This window comes from Centroberyx affinis, unplaced genomic scaffold (genome assembly GCF_046629955.1).
Source record: "Centroberyx affinis isolate AG114_WGS23_722 - 3 ecotype Tasmania unplaced genomic scaffold, CSIRO-AGI_Caff_v1 ptg000106l_1, whole genome shotgun sequence".
NCBI lineage: Eukaryota > Metazoa > Chordata > Actinopteri > Beryciformes > Berycidae > Centroberyx > Centroberyx affinis.
Window position 1 is genome coordinate 286,974 of NW_027278808.1, and position 18,769 is coordinate 305,742.

The 18,769-nt window shown below is 41.0% G+C and overlaps 2 protein-coding genes across 2 annotated transcripts in view; both read left to right on the forward strand.

The window, feature by feature from the left end:
- The first annotated feature begins 3,028 nt into the window (after window positions 1–3,028).
- On the forward strand, window positions 3,029–5,284 carry ndufa7 (NADH:ubiquinone oxidoreductase subunit A7). Its single transcript, XM_071524417.1, has 4 exons — window positions 3,029–3,095; window positions 3,347–3,396; window positions 3,984–4,121; window positions 5,167–5,284. The coding sequence occupies exons 1-4, from the start codon at window positions 3,045–3,047 to the stop codon at window positions 5,255–5,257; spliced, it is 330 nt and encodes a 109-aa protein (XP_071380518.1). The 5' UTR covers window positions 3,029–3,044; the 3' UTR covers window positions 5,258–5,284.
- A 2,153-nt stretch (window positions 5,285–7,437) lies between these two features.
- Window positions 7,438–18,769, forward strand: part of LOC139648356 (low-density lipoprotein receptor-like) — a 35,928-nt gene continuing 24,596 nt past the window's right edge. The window contains exons 1-4 of the mRNA XM_071524437.1: window positions 7,438–7,504; window positions 10,050–10,184; window positions 14,452–14,568; window positions 16,733–17,113. Of these exons, the coding sequence (XP_071380538.1) occupies window positions 7,444–7,504; window positions 10,050–10,184; window positions 14,452–14,568; window positions 16,733–17,113 (694 nt within the window). The 5' untranslated portion in view covers window positions 7,438–7,443. The remainder of the gene's footprint in view (window positions 7,505–10,049; window positions 10,185–14,451; window positions 14,569–16,732; window positions 17,114–18,769) is intronic.

Consider the following 18,769-nt stretch of genomic DNA (forward strand, 5'->3'; position numbering starts at 1 on the left):
TGACTTCAGAGTGCAACCTGTTCCAAGCCTGAAGACGGTGTTGTGTATGTGCCATGATATCAGTGCAGCGTCCTCTAAGCCATATCTTTTAAGATATCGTCAGTTGAAAGCTTTTGTATCGTTTGTAATCTCAACTCTGTTTACAGTATATTGATAAATGTTATCGCTTCACAACTTGACGTCATCTCAAATGAAATGTAATGAAGTCGGGTTTTGAGCTGCAGAACATGAAGCGCTCGATGCTCGACTTGATGTAACTCTCGTGTTATTCGGAGGTCCAGAGCTTTGTAATTTGTGATGCTCTGGTCATCGACTGTGTTCTACTTTTTTTTTTCTTTTTTTTTCCTGCTCACTTTACAGCATCTTTAAAACACGGATGCAGCATGGCGGTGTGACTTGCTGTAACTCGTTCTATTCAAAGCATGGATCTTACAGGATAATCGCTGAGCAGCCAAATCGAGGTCAAAGTCTTCTTCAGATGCAGGAGGGAGTCGCATAGGAATAGCTTTTGTTTTTGTTTAAGACGTTTGGTTGTTTATGTTTTTTGGAACGTTGCTTCCCTTCCTTATAGCAGGAACACAGCTAAAGCTCGTGTGTTGGATCCTCTCGCATATTCTGGAGTGTTTTTTTCCTGAAACTGTAGCTTTTTGTCTTTGTTCATTCATATGAGCATGTGAGAGACACCATGCCTAAAATACCTATTCCTACTTAAATTTACTGTGTAGTGATGTTTACATCGGGGGTAAAAGTGCACTAATGTATTTTGACATGGATTTTTTTAACATGACTAAAGGTGGAAAGGTAAAACAGAGGGACGCCCCTTACATTCAATCCAAACCCAGGGCTTATTTGAACAAATGTTAGTTTTATGTCTTTGTATCGTACAAATATTGATGTATATTTTGATAACGAGGCTGTATTCATAATTCCAAATGCATTATTATTAATATTATTGAAGGACATTATTATACGCACAGAGAAATGTGTGGTGCCAAGATTGCGGGAAGTGTGATTTGAAGAATATTACACAAAACATATATTTTTTTTGGGGGGGGGGGGGATTCAGAACAGTGTTTCAGGCTCAGTATGGAACGGGACGCGCTTCAGATTTTTCCCGCTGCAGATCGATTTTGAGGCTGATCGTCCTGCCTGGCTGTCGCACCGGCTTCCTCTGAGCCTTTTTTTTTTGTTCATATGGTATTTGACACGTTCTGATTTGTCATTGCAATCCCTCCCACCCCCCCAAAAAAAACAAAACAAAACAATGTCTTCAAATCTCACGACGATGGAACTGCTGACAGTGGAAAGCTAGAATCACTGAAACAGCACAAAGAAAAAAGATGGAATCAGTGAATGGCTGTTTTATCTTTGCAGTCTGTCAGAATTGTTTACAAATGAACAAACATGCTATGTACAAACCCTTTTTATATCCTGTGTCTCTATATGATGAAACTACTCTTTGATACCATGGAAGAAAGCTACTCGTAGAAGTTGCATATCTTTTTTTTTTTTTTTGAGGGTTTTTTGTTTTGTTTTTTGGGGACAGCCTGGCAGACTGAACTGTTGTACCTGTGCACGTGTTCTCCTGTCCACTCTCCTGTTCAGTGCATGCTGCATGACACAAGCACACAGCTGTAATACTTGATCGCATGGTATACTGGCGCTGTCGCCCTGTACTGTGTTTTCTTGTGCACCAAGTAAAATTTGTATTTTCTCTTTGACTCATCTGAACTCTGGACTACACTGGTGTTTATTGAGTTTTACAGTTCCTGTGGATACTTTCAGATGGTTTACCCAGACACCAAATTCACTTCAGTCATGTATGTATGGTGTCTGGAAATGTACAGAAAAATAATTTGGTCATTTCCAGATGTTGATTAGTTGGGAAATCACACAAAAAGTTTAGAAAAGAAAGGAAAAATGTGGTTGTACTGTCCTAACATACATATAACTACACATTTCCTTTTGTTTTTAGACCCATGTCATCTCACATATTCTGATATTTGTCACTGTAAAGAATAATTTACATCTATAGAGTGATATGGCATTTATTTACAAATCATCTTCAGTGGGTCACATACAGAGCAACAGTGTGTCGGAGGCAGTTGTCTATAGATAGATAATTTTTATGTATGTGTCACTCCTCAATGTACAGATCATAAAGAGTAAAGTGCATCTACAATAAACATATAACCCCAGTAATGACAGGAATAAAGGGGTTAAGGACCACTTTTTTGCCTGAGACACAGGCTAAAAATAAATACACATAACATACTACATACAGAGTAGTTGGTTGTCTATGGCAGCCATCAAACTGAATTGATTGTAATGCAACATTTTGATCAGCTTCAATGATACTATGAAGGTATAATCATTTTAAAAGGATTTTAGAATACACTATATACAAACAGAGACTATCAAAGTGCTGTGGGCTGTTATATAGGCAAGGCAAGTTTACTTATATACCACATTTCGTACACAAATGCAATTCAAAGGGCTTTAAAATAAAGGTATACAAGACATTAGATAAGAAATACAGGATAAGATAAATACAAAGTAAATGCATAAAAAGAGAATAAAGATCAAGTTGCATAAGCAGTGTAGATTGAGTTTTGAGCCTAGTTTTCTGAGTTCTTCTGAGATCTTCTGGAAGTTTGTTCCAGTTCTGTGCAGCAGAATAAACGAATCGCTGCCTCAGGCTTAGTTTTAACTCTGGGAATAGTTAGCAGACCGGTCCCAGATGACCTGAGGGGTCCAGAGGTTCATATGGGAAGAGCAAGTCAGAGATGTATTTTAGTCCAACGACCAACAGGACCAACAGGATTTCAAAGTAAATGATTTGACAAACTGGAAGCCAGCTCAGCTTTCAGCATATATACGTGAAGAGTTTAAAGACAGCAGTCAAAAACCTGCAGGTTACTGGCTTTGTAATGCAGAAGTTAAGGAGCGGCTGTTTCCCTCCAGGCCGCCGGGTGGCAGCACCGTGCGGAGAGAAAAACGTTTTCCGTCACTGAAGAAGCGCCGTGTCCTTCACAACAGCAAACATGGCTACTGCTACCAGAATCATCCAGAGGCTCCGGAATTTTTTATCAGGGGTAAGCCATGCAACCACGGACAAACTTTGAATGTTATGAGTTTATCTGCTGGTGATTCCTGGTGATAAACAGTCGAATGGCGCTAGTGTAAACGAGCTAACTTAGCTAACATTAGCCTCTTAAAGCTAGCCAGTTATGCTAGCTGTTAGTTAACTGTCATGTGAAACGAGAGAGCTGTGTCAGTCAAGTGTTTGGACAAAATTACAGTAACATAGAAACTGGGTAATTCATTAATTGGTGTTTCTTTTCAGCACGACCTGCAAGCCAAGCTTCAGCTGCGTTATGACGAGATAGCAAAGAGGTAAGACATTATCCACTGCCTGGTTATTAAACTGTAAACCTAGCTTTCCCAAAATGCTATTGCACACCTGTTTTGATGTAGGTTGAATTTGCATCACTCTGCAACTTAACAGGATAGTTGAATGGCAGCTGAACAACAACAGTTGGTTAGAAGGTATATTTTGTTTTCACTGGTCATGATGTTGCAGAAAATATGTGTTCCTATCCACAACTAGTTTGACACATGATTTCTGTAGTACCTACCCTAAAGGCTTTAACACACCAGGTCTGAATCAAGTTTTAGTTGGGAAACGTGTTTTAGTATTACTCATTACTTTTTATAAGTTACATTGGAAATTTAGTTGACGTTGTAGCTTGCTTGTAAAGCAGAATGAATTTGCTGTGGCAAGTCTGCTTTTCTTTAATGTGTCTCATTTGTAAGCTTACTGTTGGCTGAATCACTCAAAGCAGCATAATTTTCATCTGCAATGAGCGCTTAGCACCAAATATGTCACCAAAAACAACAAAGAACTCTCAGAGGTTTTGCTGCCAGATAAGACCTATCATTTAGACTAATTCAGATTTTTCTGGTTTTATTTTTTTCTGCAGGACCCAGCCACCACCCAAACTGGCCGTGGGTCCGAGCCACAAGTACGCCGACAACTACTACCACACTAGAGACGGACGCAGAGAGTCAGTCCCAGCCACAGTCATCATGTCTTCACAGAAGGCGCTCACTGCTGGCAGGTAACAAACACTCCACAGCCTCAACTTTTGGATTGGAGGATGAGACGCAGTTTGGTCAAATGGAACGCGCCCCATGTGTCTCAAGAGTAGAGCCAGTCCTTTATCAAAGAGTGCAGTCAGTGGTGATCATCAACATCTGTGCAAAGACTGAACTAACATTTCAGTCACTAGAGGGAGATGAAAAAGGCATCGATGCCAATGACTGCAAACCATGTAGCTCAAACATTACATAATAAATACTGATGAAGGCTCCTTGCTAAGCTGAAACACATCAGCATGCTCTCCAGACTGCGTCTTATTCCACAAAAACCCCAAAAGAAATGAAAGAAACCAGTAAAATGAAAAGCTGAAGTGACTGACTCTTCTTTTTGAACTATTCATAGTATTCTGTTACATCACCACTCAGCTATCTTGGTAGGAAAATAACAGGTGACTGTAATGATTTAACTAGTGCTGAAATGATTATTCGATTAGTTTATTAGTTGATTGAAAGAATATTATCGATTATAATTTTAAGAAACAATAATTGTAGTCATTTATCAAGTAAAAATACCAACATTTGCCGGTTACAGCTTCACAAAGTCTAAGATTTGCTGCTTTTCTCTGTTATAAAAATGAATACTTTGGCTTTTTTGGCTGCTGGTCAACAAATAAGTAAACAATTTTAAGAATCACTTTGGGCTCTGGGAACTTGTGACAGGTATTTGTCATTATTTTTGACATTTTATAGACAAAATGAGGAATCGATTCATCAAAAAAATAATCGCTAGAATAATCGATAATGAAAATAACCGTTAGTTGCAGCCCTAAATTTAACAGGTGATTATTATCAAATGATGGTTACAGCCAATGAGCTGTGTATATGGTAAATGTTATTGGTAGGAAATGCATGTGATGTGATGGGAATATTGTGAATGGGAGTGCTGCTCCTGCCCTTGTTTTTGAGCTTAATGGTTAACAGCGACTTTATGTGTGTGTACAAGTATGTTTCACTCGAGTATTGGAGAATCTTATTTACTCGTGACTCTCTGCTGCTCTCTCCCAGCCAAGCTCCTGAAGTCCCGGCGAAGCGTGCGGTGACCCCCGGAGCCGTGTATCAGGACCTGCCGCTGTCCACCGACCAGCCGTACCTCTGAACAAACCGCTTCACCCCCCCCCCCCCCCCCCCCCCCCCCAAAGCTGCAGCCAGGACCGCCAGGCTGCAGGGCGTCTGGCTTAAATCCTGTATAAAAGTGTTAATAAAATGTCTTATGTTTGAATTTCTTCTTCTACTCATGGTGTTCTTATTCCCTGGTCGTGTTTTGTACCGTGTAAACAGTTGTGAAATGGATTTTGAATGTTAGGTGTCAACCTGTACTGATGGATTTGTACATGAAAGAACAGATTGTAGTTTGGAAATACTGGGTGCAAGGTGCATTGTGGGATAGCTGGGAAGACTGAATGACATCAGTACAGGGGGCATTTTCACCTTCTGGCCAAGCTGCAAAGTTAAAAATTATTATTCAAGAATCAATGACCAGAAGTGTTTTTGTCAGTCCATGGTTAAGTCAGGACTTGTTCAGTGAGGTTGGGGATAAAGCAGAGTTTGGTTTATAATAATCTTTTCAGCTTTTTAGAAGACCGGTCTGAAGGTCTTCCGGCCTTGAACATCATGCTTTTAATATTCTCTAGTGAAGAAAAACATTACAGAGTGGAGGTTAGGAGAGTTTATTTCTAGACTAATGTTATAGTTTCACCTCTGCTCCTATTGAATGACTGGATGAAACCTTTATTGCCCCAGAGGGAATTTGTCTTGCACAGGAATGAGCAACATTCAAAATATTAAAGACATTGAGCAACATTTAGCTTAGCAATACTTCAGCTCACAGTTAAACATGTATGTACTTGTTGATTCTTCATCATACATTATTAACACAATCCACTGGATATCAAATGTCTGTCTGCTGTGTTGGTGGAAGAAGTACTGAGATCTTTTACTTCAGTAAAAATAGCAATACAACAATGTAAAGATACTCCATTACAAGAAAAAGTCCTGCATTCAAAATCTTACTTAAGTAAAAGTACATAAGTATTGGCAGCAAAATGTACTTAGAGTATCAAAGTAAACATACTCATTATGCAAACTGTCCCCATTTAGAGAGTTATATTTTTCATAAATTATTGGAATATTAATTCTGATTTATTGACATACATGTAAGCAGCATTTTAAAGTTGTCAATGTGAAGCTGATCTTAACAATTTAGCTATACTTTTGGGTAGTCTAATCTATAACAATGCTATTTTATAGTTATTTTATAAAGATGATCAAATGTTTTAAATATAAAATATTGATCTGAAAAGTAACTAGTAACTATAGCTGTGAAATAAATGGAATGGAGTAAAAAGTACAATATTTCCCTCTAAAATGTGGTACAAAGTACAAAGTAGCATAAAATGGAAATACTCAAGGAAAGTACAAGTACCTCAAAATTGTACTTAAGTACAGTACTTGAGTAAATGTACTTAGTTACTTTCCACCACTGGTTACAACTGTAAGGTCCTGCTTCAGTCTGACTGACATTAAATATACCCGATAAACAGCTGATTAACAGGTTGACTGCAGTCACACCTGGCTGCAGGCTGAGCATCACTGCTATCAATTTTAGTTTGTCATGCATATATAATGTCTAATATCTAGATAACTTCAGAAAAAGCAATGGCAGCGTATGGTTCATGTTTCAAAGTCATTGTGACCTTTAAAAGCAGGTAAAGTCACACCTGGACGCCATGTGTGCTGCTGTCCAACATGATCTAATGTGTGTGTGTGTGTGTGTGTGTGTGTGTGTGTGTGTGTGTGTGTGTAAAATTAGAAGAAACAGCATAATTTACCAGCTGAAATTGGCCCAGTACTCAACATTAAACATAATCATATTGATTTAAAATATTCAATAATTACAAAAATCCAGACATCAGTGGAAAAGCTAGTCCACTACGATACAAAACAATATGGGAGAAGAGGAAAAATGGCAAGAAAAAAACAACCTTTTTTTTTTATTCACCTTCAGTCAGCAAATACCTAATAATTCAATATTGCAGTAAAACTTTTCTTATTTACAAATTCCAGGCTTAAGGACGTAAAATCAATTTAAAAGACTCTACATTTGTCGGAGAATTTAGTTTTGTGGGTATTAAATGAAGCTATCGAGACAAAAAATCTCGTCAGATTCAAAGCGCATCACAATATTATATATTCGTGTTCGGAGCAGCTTGCTCGGAGTTGACAGAAACACAGACTCTTGCGTCATATTTCCGCGCCATGCAGCAGCAGTGGAGGACATCGAGCATGGGACACCTTGGAGGCTTATTTCTGCTCATTCCCTTGCTAGTCTCTCATAATATTTGGGGTAAGACACGCTCTATGAGTAAACCTATTTTTAAACTATACACGGTGAAACTTTGGTGTTATTTGCTGAAGAAGCGCGCGGCAGTTTGCAGACAGTGAGCCCGCTACAGGCTGCCAGCAGTTTGAATGAGATCACACATATCATGCACGCAAAGCCAGGGTGATTCAATCTGAACCTACTATCTGATTATTTCTTGTTGAAACACCTGCATGAATCTGTCACTATGGTAACAAATTATAAGAAAGCTGCAGAAAGACATCTGTAGTTCTGGCAAAATGCACGAAAAACGACAGATGAACGAGGAAGACCTACTCCAGAAGGCAGAAGGTGGCGCCCGTGTGTGTTTTGTTGTTGAATTATTGGGCAACATCATGGTTTTATGTTTTATAAAATGTTATAAAACGTAGATATACAAGTTTATGGCATGATATATGTCAATTGTGAAGCTGTTAAGTGTTTCCAATCAAAGGTATTTCCAAAAGTATTTCATAGGTGCAGTGTGTCTCAGTAAAGGAGATAAAAGCCATACTGTAAAACCTCAGCTCCCACAGTGCAGTCAGTATGGATGCCAGCTGATTATAGTAAGGTGTTTTAACTCAACTCAACTATTTATATAGCACCTTTCATACAAGCATGTAGCCCAAAGTGCTTCACATAGCAAAATTACAACAATAAAACAATAAAATGTTAAAAAATCAATAAATAAGAGTCAATAAAATAAAATAAAAATACAATAAAATAAACACCAAGGATAAAAATAAAGTGAAAACCAAAGATTAGAACTTTAAAACTAAGGCTATAACATTACTCCAAATTAAAAGCCACATTAAAAAGATAGGTCTTTAATTTCCTTTTAAAAAAACAGAGAGAGCTTGCCATTCTAATATCCAGAGGCAGTGAGCTCCACAGTTTAGGGGCATAAAAACAGAAGGCACTCTCACCGGTACTTTTATGAGACACATAAGGAACATTTAAAAGAAAAGCAGTGGAGGAGCAAGGTCATTTAAAGCTTTATAAACAAGTACAATAACAAGTACAAATAACAATTCTAAAAGATACAGGAAGCCAGTGCAGTGTCTTAAGCAGTGGGGTCATGTGATCCATTTTCTTTGTTTTGGTTAAGACTCTGGCCGCAGCATTCTGAACCAGCTGTAGTTTTCTTATAAACGTTTTAGGTAATCCAGTAAAAAGGGAATTACAATAGTCTAAACGGCTAGTAATAAAAGCGTAAGTGAGTTTTACTCTCCACACCTCAGTCCAGTGAGTCCTCATTTGATCTGGTTTTATCATAATAAGGTGGAGCAGAGGTGGACAGACGAGTCACATGACTTGGACTTGAGTCAGACTTGAATCACAATTGTAATTGCTTGAGACTTGACTTGATGCATGAAGAGAAGACTTGAGACTTGACTTGGGTTCTGGTGACTTGGGACTTGACTCTGACTTGTACTTTGATGACTTGAAAAGGTTTCTAAAGTCTTGACTTGAGATCTTGTGTTTGTGTAAATGACTCAGACTGAAAGTGATGAGATTTGTTCCAGCAGACGACTGAATTTAAATTCTGTTTTCTGAATTTGTATGGAATGATTGAATTTATTGAAGTTGAAACTGATTATAGAAATCAAACTCATGATGCTCTTACCAAGTTTTAATCCTATTAAAACCGTATTGCATTGAAAAGTCCTCGATATTTAGTTTTCTTTAAGATATTAAACTGATACTGGACTCTTGATTTGTTCTGACTTGACTTGCTGTTCTACGTTTGGACTTGAGACTGACTTGGGACTCGAGCAAAGTTGACTTGGTCACACCTGTGACGGGGAGCAATGATCAAGCAAGAATTGTCATTTTAAAGATTTTGACATTTTTTGTGTCCAAATCCATTATTTTCCAAGATAAAGTCAAAGAAAGGCGTGTAATATATCAAATTATTAAACAATATCTGATTAATGAGAAAACCACTTTGATTTTATTGGAATGCAGCTCATGTCTGGGAGGTTTGTTGATCTAAAGACCAAAATTGTCAGGTGCTGCAATCTTCCAAACGTACACATAGAGAACAAAGCTGCAATGAAAAGGTTAATTTTGTCAGTACAATTCTTAGTAAAATAGTTATATGCATCTTAGACACCACAACTGATAATGTGTTTTTGTGTTTGATCGTGTTTATGTCCCAAAAATCCAAGTATTCAATATTTCCCCTAGAGTTTTCTTCTCATCAGGGTGGAAAAGCCTCTAAAGCAGCTTTTAGAGCATCATGGGACACTAAAACTCTCCACTGAAGCCAGACTGATAAAGTTCCTTTAGTGTCAGCAGCTCCATCATATGAGAGGTAGACAACATGACCGATCGATATCTGATATCTAATAAAAGGCCGATATTGTCTCGATATCTCAGTGAAACCCTGCAGGTCACACAGATGAACAGAATGTCACTGTGCAGTTTGTTTGATGCTGACCGAATGCTTCTTTGTCTTGAGAGCTAAATGACAAAAGAATCTGACCCCTGACCTCATATCAATCACCCGTTCACCTTCTGGTCTCAGGCGCTGCAGGTCACTCTCTGCCGGCCTGCAGGGACCAGCTGGAGTTCAGGTGCAGCGGTGGGCGGTGTGTCTCCAGGCTCAGGGTGTGTGACGGCCGTCCGGACTGTGACGACGGATCGGATGAACTCGGCTGTCGTGAGTGCAGAACGTTTTTCCCCTCATTTTATTTTGCATCACACTCAAACTCTTACTTACTTTTTTAACCACAATCTGTAAAACTGTGGACAAATCCATTAAAGAAGAGTTCTGATTGGTTTGTTCAAACTCTTGAGTGTTTCCTCCTTTAGTTCAGTTGGTTTGTCCAGGTGAGAACAATGACCTTTGAACTAGAGCTGCAACGATTAATTGATTAGTTGTCAACTATTAAATAAATCGCCAACTATTTTGATAATCGATTAATCGGTTTGAGTAATTTTTTACGAAAAATAAGTCAAAATTCTCTGATTCCAGCTTCTTAAATGTGAATATTTTCTGGTTTCTTTACTCCTCTATGACAGTAAACTGAATATCTTTGGGTTGTGGACAAAACAAGACATTTGAGGACGTCATCTTGGGCTTTGGGAAACACTGATCCACATTTTCCACCATTTTCTGACATTTTATAGACCAAACAACTAATCGATTAATCGAGAAAATAATCGACAGATTAATCGACAATGAAAATAATCGTTAGTTGCAGCCCTACGTTGAACTCTGGTGGCACCAAATAACGGCACCGAGAGTCTCAGTCCTCTAACAAGAGAACTGCGCTCCGGTTCGTTAATCCAGCCAGCTACAGGAAACCACCCCAAAATGCAAGGGATTATGGGTAGAAGGAGACGGATGTTGACATCTGATAGTCAGCAGTTCCTCGTGCTTGGAAAGCCGAGCAGAACAAAATGAAGCGAGGGCAAACTGAGAGCCAAGAAGAGGTGAAATTAGATTAGATGAACTTTATTATCCCCAGGGGAAAATTTCCTTTGCGGTAGAGTGCATACAGCATACAGACACATCACCAGGGGTACACAGTAACACAATACACAATAAATACATCACCAACAACGATACCACGCAAAAAATAATTCAGTACAAGATATTCAGTAGGCAGGAAATACCATGGATAATCTATTTCATTGTAAGGTGCAGGGCCCAGCAGCAGTCAGCCGGTCTTACAGTATTGTCCAGTTGGTTGAGTGAGTGCATGTGTGCTGTGTGTAAGAGTGAGTGTGCATGAGTGTGCATTATATAGAGCAACTAGAAGGGCCCTCGGAGAGCGCAGACCTCCGCGAAGGCCAATTACTTGTTCGTGAGTCGGATCCGGATCCGCTCCAAAATTTAACGGGTTCTTCCCTGGCCCATGCTACACCCTTCCACAAAGTTTCATGGGCCAGTAGTTTTTCCGTAATCCTGCTGACAACAGACAAACAAACAAACAAACAAACGGCACCGAATACATAACCTCCTTGGCAGAGGTAATTACAGATGGGATGAAAGAGTTTCTTGAGTTTATCGATTTTAGAGAACTAGTGCAGTGCCCGTTCAAAACATGCCTGTTCGGAACGGGCCGTTTGCTTGGCCTCCGGTGTTGCTGCTTGCAGCTTTCTTGAGAACCGCTCATCCAAACAGCTTCACACTCGACACTGCGCTTCCAGTCGCTTGCTTTGAGCCCCGCTGCTGCACAGAGCGCTGTTCGCTTGTTTATTCAAAGTTTATTAATATTGAATGTGTCACACTGCACGTCCTCGGGTCGCCAGCAATACACCCGCCAAGTGCGAAGTAGATCGGACGAACGGTTCTCGAGATATGCGAAGGACACACATACAGACAGAGATTCCTTGCTTTATAGTATGATTCTACTGACAATGTTTTTTACTGACACAGTTTTACACAGCATGTTTTTTTTCGGCTACAGTCATATTTCCAAACTAACGGATCATACAGAACATTAAAATGCTCTCAATGAAGGATTTGTAAAAAAGTGTTAAAATGGAGCGGTCCGTATCAAATGAAGCCAACTTTCTTAAAAAGTATAGGCGCTGTTGGCTCTTCTTGTGGATGTACACTGTGTGCTCGTCCCATTTCAATTTGTTGTCAATGAAGACACCTAAACATTTCTATTCCTCAACAACTTGGATTAATTCACCATTGATGACTGTGGGTTGAGATGATGGGCTTTTACTCCTGAAATCAATGTGCATTTCCTTTGTTTTGTTGTGTGTTGAGGATCAGGTGTGAGTCTTTGCACCATTTGAAAAACTCGTCCAGCACGGGGCCATGTTGGTCTTCCTCATGAGTTAGGAGGCTAACTAATGCCTCCTCAGTATCTGGGCCGAGGAGCGTTTGGTTTAAGGATTTGTTTCGCCGCCAAAACCTCTAACCTGCAGGACGACAGGTGACCAAAACTCTGTCCGATAAACAAGATACTTCTGAGTCATGTGACTTTTGTTTAGAAGCCCTGGTTCATTTGTAATTGGTCAGTGTTACCCCCTTTTTGACCAAGGCAGTTCGAGGGCCGGTTCGGAGCCGGTGCCTAATCTCGAACCAGTTCTTTGCGTTTCAAAAGCCAAAGAACCGGCTCTCGGCCAGGAAAACCGGTTCCAGAGTGGCACCAACACTTTGCTGGTCTAGAATAAAGAACGTCAGGGGCTGGGGCGGGATTATCGTGACCAACCAAAACCAACAAGACTAAGTAGACTGCCATTGTTAAAAAAACAGAGCTTCATGGACATGGACATGGACGTGAAATCTAAGCAGCAGTGGTCCATGAAGGAGACAAACAGTCTCCTTGCATTGTGGTCCTCGACAGAGATTCAGAATAAACTCGAGGGAGCTTCAAGAACGAAACCAGTGTTTTTTTGGTTGTTGTGCTTGAAGTTGGCGCTAGTGTTGCTGGGAAAGCGGAGATGTATACAGACGTATACAGTGACGTAATGATGTGGCTCTCTAGCCAGCTCGAGCCCGTGGAAAAGCAAACCGGTTCTTAGAAGGTTCGCAAGTTGAACCAGCTGCGAACCGGCACCAGCACCAGCCCAGCACCAGGTTCCAGTTGTTTGAAAGGGGGTAACTGTGAATCTAAACAAACCAAATACAACAATTCAACTTTTCCTTTCTGGTTCAGACCAAAGAAAACCAGCTGCAGGTGTGATCGCTCACTAAAGGATTGCCTCTATGATTGCCTCTGGTTGATGGCTTCAGTTGAGCTGATGCATTTTGTGCTCCATCTAAACCAATCACAGAGCTGTTTGTCCCCTCCTCCCGGGACTGTCCTGACCAGATGATTGGTCGGGGGGTTTCCCAGTATCTACAGTATCATCATCAGTGTTGTTTTGAGGAGCGAGTCGCCAATACAGCAGTGTCAAAGTCTAAAGTCTCTGTGGTTCAGAGCCTCAGTTGTCTAATATTGTTATCTGTTTGCCCTGTTACCTACAGTTATTGTCATATTTGTCATATTGTATAATGGAGTTTAAACTGATAGAGCGGACTGGTGCTTCAGTCCTGCTGGTCTGCTGTTGGACTGCAGTGAATTTTGACTTTACTCTTACTTTGTCTTATTTTTGATCGTAGTTTTGCTCAGGTACATTTCTGTGTTGTTTGTCTGCAGCTTTTACAAAATATCTGTTGAATTCTGTTGAGACAGCAGAGTCTCAAGATGACATGGACAAAATGAATATCACGCTGATCATAAGAATTGATTTCAATATCAATATATAACGATATCTGCTAATATATGCAGAATTACATAATCTTGAATAATCAGTTTGATGTTCTAAAGTATGACAAAACTAAAATTTCTTATTTACAAATTAATAATATTTGCTTCTATTTACTAATATTTGGGAGATTTAAATTTTAGCTTTTTATCATTTTGCTTTTTATCATTCCTTTAGAGCAGTGGTTCTCAACGTGGGGTCCGGGGACCACCAGGGGTCCTTGAGGGAGTTGCAGGGGGTCCCCAGCAAATTGATGAATTGTTAACCTTCAGCATTTCATTTACAAAAAGTTAGAGAATGTAGAAGAATGACTGTTTTGATCATAGTTTCTCTGTTATCTCTCTACCTACAATACAGATAGTCATGGGATTCTGGACAAAATCATATCTAACAGTAAAAATATTGTCAGATTTGGGTCAGAGAGACAAAATCTCATCAAAAAGGGGTCCGTGGCCCTAATGTGGACTAAACTAGGAGTCCTTGATATGAAAAAGCTTGAGAATCACTGCTTTAGAGAACAGAATTGTGCATCACGATAACTCGGTATCAGTATTCCATCAAAAGACAATAAATAATAATATGGAATCAAATGCCCAGTCGCAGCTGTGTACCTCCAATATGGCCGCCGTGTGTGTGTGTGCCCTCTGATATTTCCACTGTTATCAGAACAGAAGAGAAGCGTCTCTAACAGAGTCCGTCTGTCTTGTTTCCAGCGGACGCGGCGTGTCGGGGGTTCCGGTGTCAAGATGGCGGCTGTGTGTCCGGCAGTTCGCTGTGCGACGGCGTGCCGGACTGTCTGGACGGCTCGGACGAGGCGCAGGGACGCTGCGGTAAGCCGGGTCACAACCCGCCGCCGCTCTGCCACAACCGTCAGATTTTCCACTTTATCATCCAGGTGTTTGTCTGGTCCAGAGAGACTCTGAGTCAGCAGGAGGCTCAGCTGCTGACGCTCTGCTTACAGGACGCCGTCTTTACCATGAGGCTTACTGGGCTGTGCAGCTTTGATACACAGTGCATGATAACAACTTCTTACATATTTATTTGGAATTTTGTAATTAATTTGTATTTATGTAGTTTTTTTTCAGAAGAATGTGGTGCATTGGACTCTTCAGCCCTGGTACACTGATATAAATTATTATTATTATTAGTAGTAGTGTGTTAGAAGTGTAGTTTTATTGTATTTTTGTAGTATTTTTGAACAGTTTTCCAGTAGGGCTGGGTATCGCCACTGATTTCCCGAATCAATTCGATTCCGATTCACAAGGTTTCGATTTCCGATTTGATTTGATTCGATTCAATATTGATTCGGTTATGGATATGTCAGTTACAATATCAATTTTGCTTCGATATGAAAGAGATTCTCAGAGAACTAATGCTGTAAATTGTACAAGGAACCGTCTAACCTGGTGCATTATTAAAAATATTAATGTTTACATTGAGAATTGACCCCAAAGCAGTTACATTAATGTACTTTTTATTTAACATGACCAACACACTACAGCAGTCAACACAATATAGTGAAAGTTGTGCAACTCTACAGACTCTACAGGCATATATTAAAAGATTGATCTTGGGATTTTATGAATCGATATCGGATCATTCAAATGAAGATCGATCTGAATCGGAAAATCGATCTTTTAAACCCAGCCCTATTTTCCAGTGCAATTTAAACAGGTTGAAGTGCATTACAAAACAGTAAAGCAGTAACTAACAATAAGATCAAATGTACAATAAACTTGCCTGACTTGAATTAAAAACAGGGTTCTGAGGGTAAAACAACATATACTGTATTTTGAATAACCAGCCAAGCCATCCCACACAAAACCCAAAATCCTGAATTATAATTTTTCCCATCAGCTTTCTCAGAGAACTGTAAAAAATGTGTATATAAGAAATCTTGTAGGAGAAGCTCACCCTTAACCTAATTCTTAGATTAGGATTACAAGTATATATTCTCCTACGTATATAGTTGTATTAATGATTTGACGGGCTGCTGCTCATTTCTGCTCTGTGTTGGAAAATGCCTCTGCAGATTTTCCTCTCCTAATCTAATGTAGGTCACTGGGGACTCTGGTGTTAAATTCCAGAGGGATTTTCTCCACTGCACATGATAATCTGCATGAAGGTTCACAGTGGAAAACCCAGAAGGATAAAGTGCTTTAAAATTATTTGATGTGATCGTTTAAACATATTGCAAAGTGTGAGTCCAGTCTTGCTGGGTCTGAAAACTGGCAGCTTGAGACCTGAAGGGTTTTTTTTTGAGTCCTGGCCAGGAAAATCTGGACCAGAGACGGACAAGAGACACTCTGTCCTCCCTCAACCAATGTGCCGATTAGAGTTTTCTTCTCATCCGGGTGGAAAAGCCTCTGAAGCAGCATTCAGAGCATCATGGGACACTAAAACTCTTTTAGTGTCAGCAGCTCTTTAAGGCAGAGTGACCCACCACACCTATTCAATGGTAGAGACATTACTGCCTTTAAATGAACAATTCATTAACAGAAACATAACTGAAGAATTAAATGAATAAATCAAATGTCATGTCAGTTTTTCCAGTCTGTTTTTCTGCAGCTGTGGTCAGGGAGGAACCTTGTTTGTACCATGACTGGCTGATATTTCATATTTAATAACAGGCTACTATCGGCCTGATATATTGGCAAACTGATATAGATCCAGATGTTCACACCTGCATTGTTATTCTGTTTTTTCTGTAGGTTTTGTTTATCTTCCATTTTGTTAATCTCTGTTTCGACACCCATCCTGGTCTGATCCCTCTCTCTAATGCCTGACACAAAGTTTCCATCACTGAGGTTTCCATGGGAGTTTTTCCTTGTTCTCAGTGAGGGTCAAAGGTCAGGCGGTGTTGTTTTCACTTGTTGTTTTCATAATGTGGGCGCTGTGAAGCCCGCTGTGAGACTGTAACTGTGATTCCAGGCTGTACAAATAAGCCTGACCTGCCTGTTGGTGTAACCCCCCGCCCCACCTGTCTCCTCCCAGGTGTCCTGCGGTGTAAGAAGGACGAGTTCGTCTGCCGCAGCAGACGCTGCGTCTCTCTGCGTTTCCGTTGCGACGGCGCCGACGACTGCGGCGACGGCAGCGACGAGGCTTCCTGTCAAAACTGCACCGCCGGCTCCTTCCTCTGCGGGCCGTCCGCCGCCTGCCTGCCCCGGGACAAGCTGTGCGACGGGCGGCGGGACTGTCCCGACGGGCGGGACGAGGGTGGAGACGCGTGCGGCCCGGCCCCGGCCCCGCCCCCGGCCCCGCCCCCGGCCTGCGCGGCGGCTGAGTTCCGGTGTGGAGACGGACAGTGCGTCCCTCAGGCCTGGAGGTGCGACCGCGCAGCTGACTGCTCCGACGGCAGCGACGAGGAAGACTGTGGTGAGTTTGACAGGGGAGAAGCTGCACCTTTCATTGAAAAGGCGTTTAAATTGCAATATAGCGATAATAATTAGGGTATTGGGGGTGCCCCGGTGGCTCACCGAGTAGAGCGCGTACCATAAGGCTCAGTCCTTCCCGCAGCGACCCGGGTTCGAATCAGGCCCCCGGTCATTTGCTGCATGTCCTCCCCTCTCTCTCATGCCTTCCTGTCTCTCTCTCACTAACGCTGTCGAATAAAGCATAAAAAAATAAAAAATAATTAGGGTTTGACGATATTTTTACTTACTTTTATTAAATATCACGTATCCCTCATTCATGTCCTCCACCTCAAGGTTCCTCCTCACCACATGAACACTGCATCCACATGTATTCCAAATTTCATATCAGGATCAGAATATTCATAACAAAGTGTAACGTGCTTTGCCTGGGTCCAGACCTTTGAATCCGCCCACTCCCCTGAGTTGACTGATTCTGGTCTGGCATCGTGACATGAAACAGCGGTTTCTCTCGGTTGAAAAATCGACCGGTCCAATGAGCGATGGGGGGGGGACTAACGATTAGCCAATCAGAGCCACGGGCGGGACTAACGCCGTTGTCAAGCTGTTGTCAAGCTGTGCACCGGAACCAAGGAGGAGTAATAACAACAATGGAGACGCTATAGACAAGATAGACGCTGCTATCAAGGCTGTTCTGAATCCATTAAAAGTCGTCGTACTTTGTTTTTACTTGGCTCCGTGTCGTCAGAGATGCTCTATACTTTCTGAACCGTCTCTGGTGTTGTCATGGCTACGCATCAGCGTCGACTTAAAATGACGTTAGATTCAGGCGGATACGTCGGTCTCTAGTGATTGGTTAGGGAAAATCGAATCCCCCTCCCCCACGGAAATCGGTTAGAATGGAGGCAATGTCAGACTGAAGATGGAAATGGAGTGGAACGAGTTGACAGTTCTGTCTGATATCAGGCAATAACGTGCTTGTTATACTGTATGTATTTACTGTCAATATTGAGCATCCCTATGATGTGCTTTGCTGTTGTTTTGCCTGTCGGCCAGCAGAGGGAGGCAGAGTTTTTCTCCAGACTGGACAGAGGCATCACACAAAGCTTCAAGCATCAGATACACACATCCTTGTTGTTTCAGAGTACCAGCTGGAAAACCTCAGCAGCTGGCAGAGTAATCACTGAGTCATTGGTATTGATCAGCAAACGTATCAATCCCCTATAGATATACAGGCTGTTTCAAGAGGAGTTAGCAATGTGTTAGCAATGATGGGGAACAGTTTGAACACTTACACACAAGTGAGGACAGAAGTCTGAGGCGGCGACCACACTCATCCATCAGAAAACAGACAGAATTATTGATGATGGATTTGTGTCTGTTGGTTTGTTTGGAGCGTCAACATGGCGGCGAGGCAGAAGAACAGGAAGCTTTGCTCATAACGGAGCTGCTTAGAGAAAAGAGAAAAGAAGAAACAAACCGTAATGGAAAATTATATCATGTGCTTATAATTTTGATAGGTACTTTCCTAAGTTGATTTTAGCTTATCAAACCTATCTCTGTGACGGGGACATGACTCTAGCCAAAAGGGAAACTTCTGCTATCATACTTAGACTTCTGTTATCATATTCAAGACATCTGCTATCATACTTAGACTTCT

Excerpts from the sequence above, each read along its gene's own strand:
- ndufa7 (XM_071524417.1), top strand. The coding sequence starts at position 3,045 with ATGGCTACTGCTACCAGAATCATCCAGAGGCTCCGGAATTTTTTATCA. Across the intron at positions 3,096-3,346 it reads TCCGGAATTTTTTATCAGGG|CACGACCTGCAAGCCAAGCT; the intron begins GTAAGCCATGCA and ends GTTTCTTTTCAG. Across the intron at positions 4,122-5,166 it reads AAGGCGCTCACTGCTGGCAG|CCAAGCTCCTGAAGTCCCGG; the intron begins GTAACAAACACT and ends GCTCTCTCCCAG.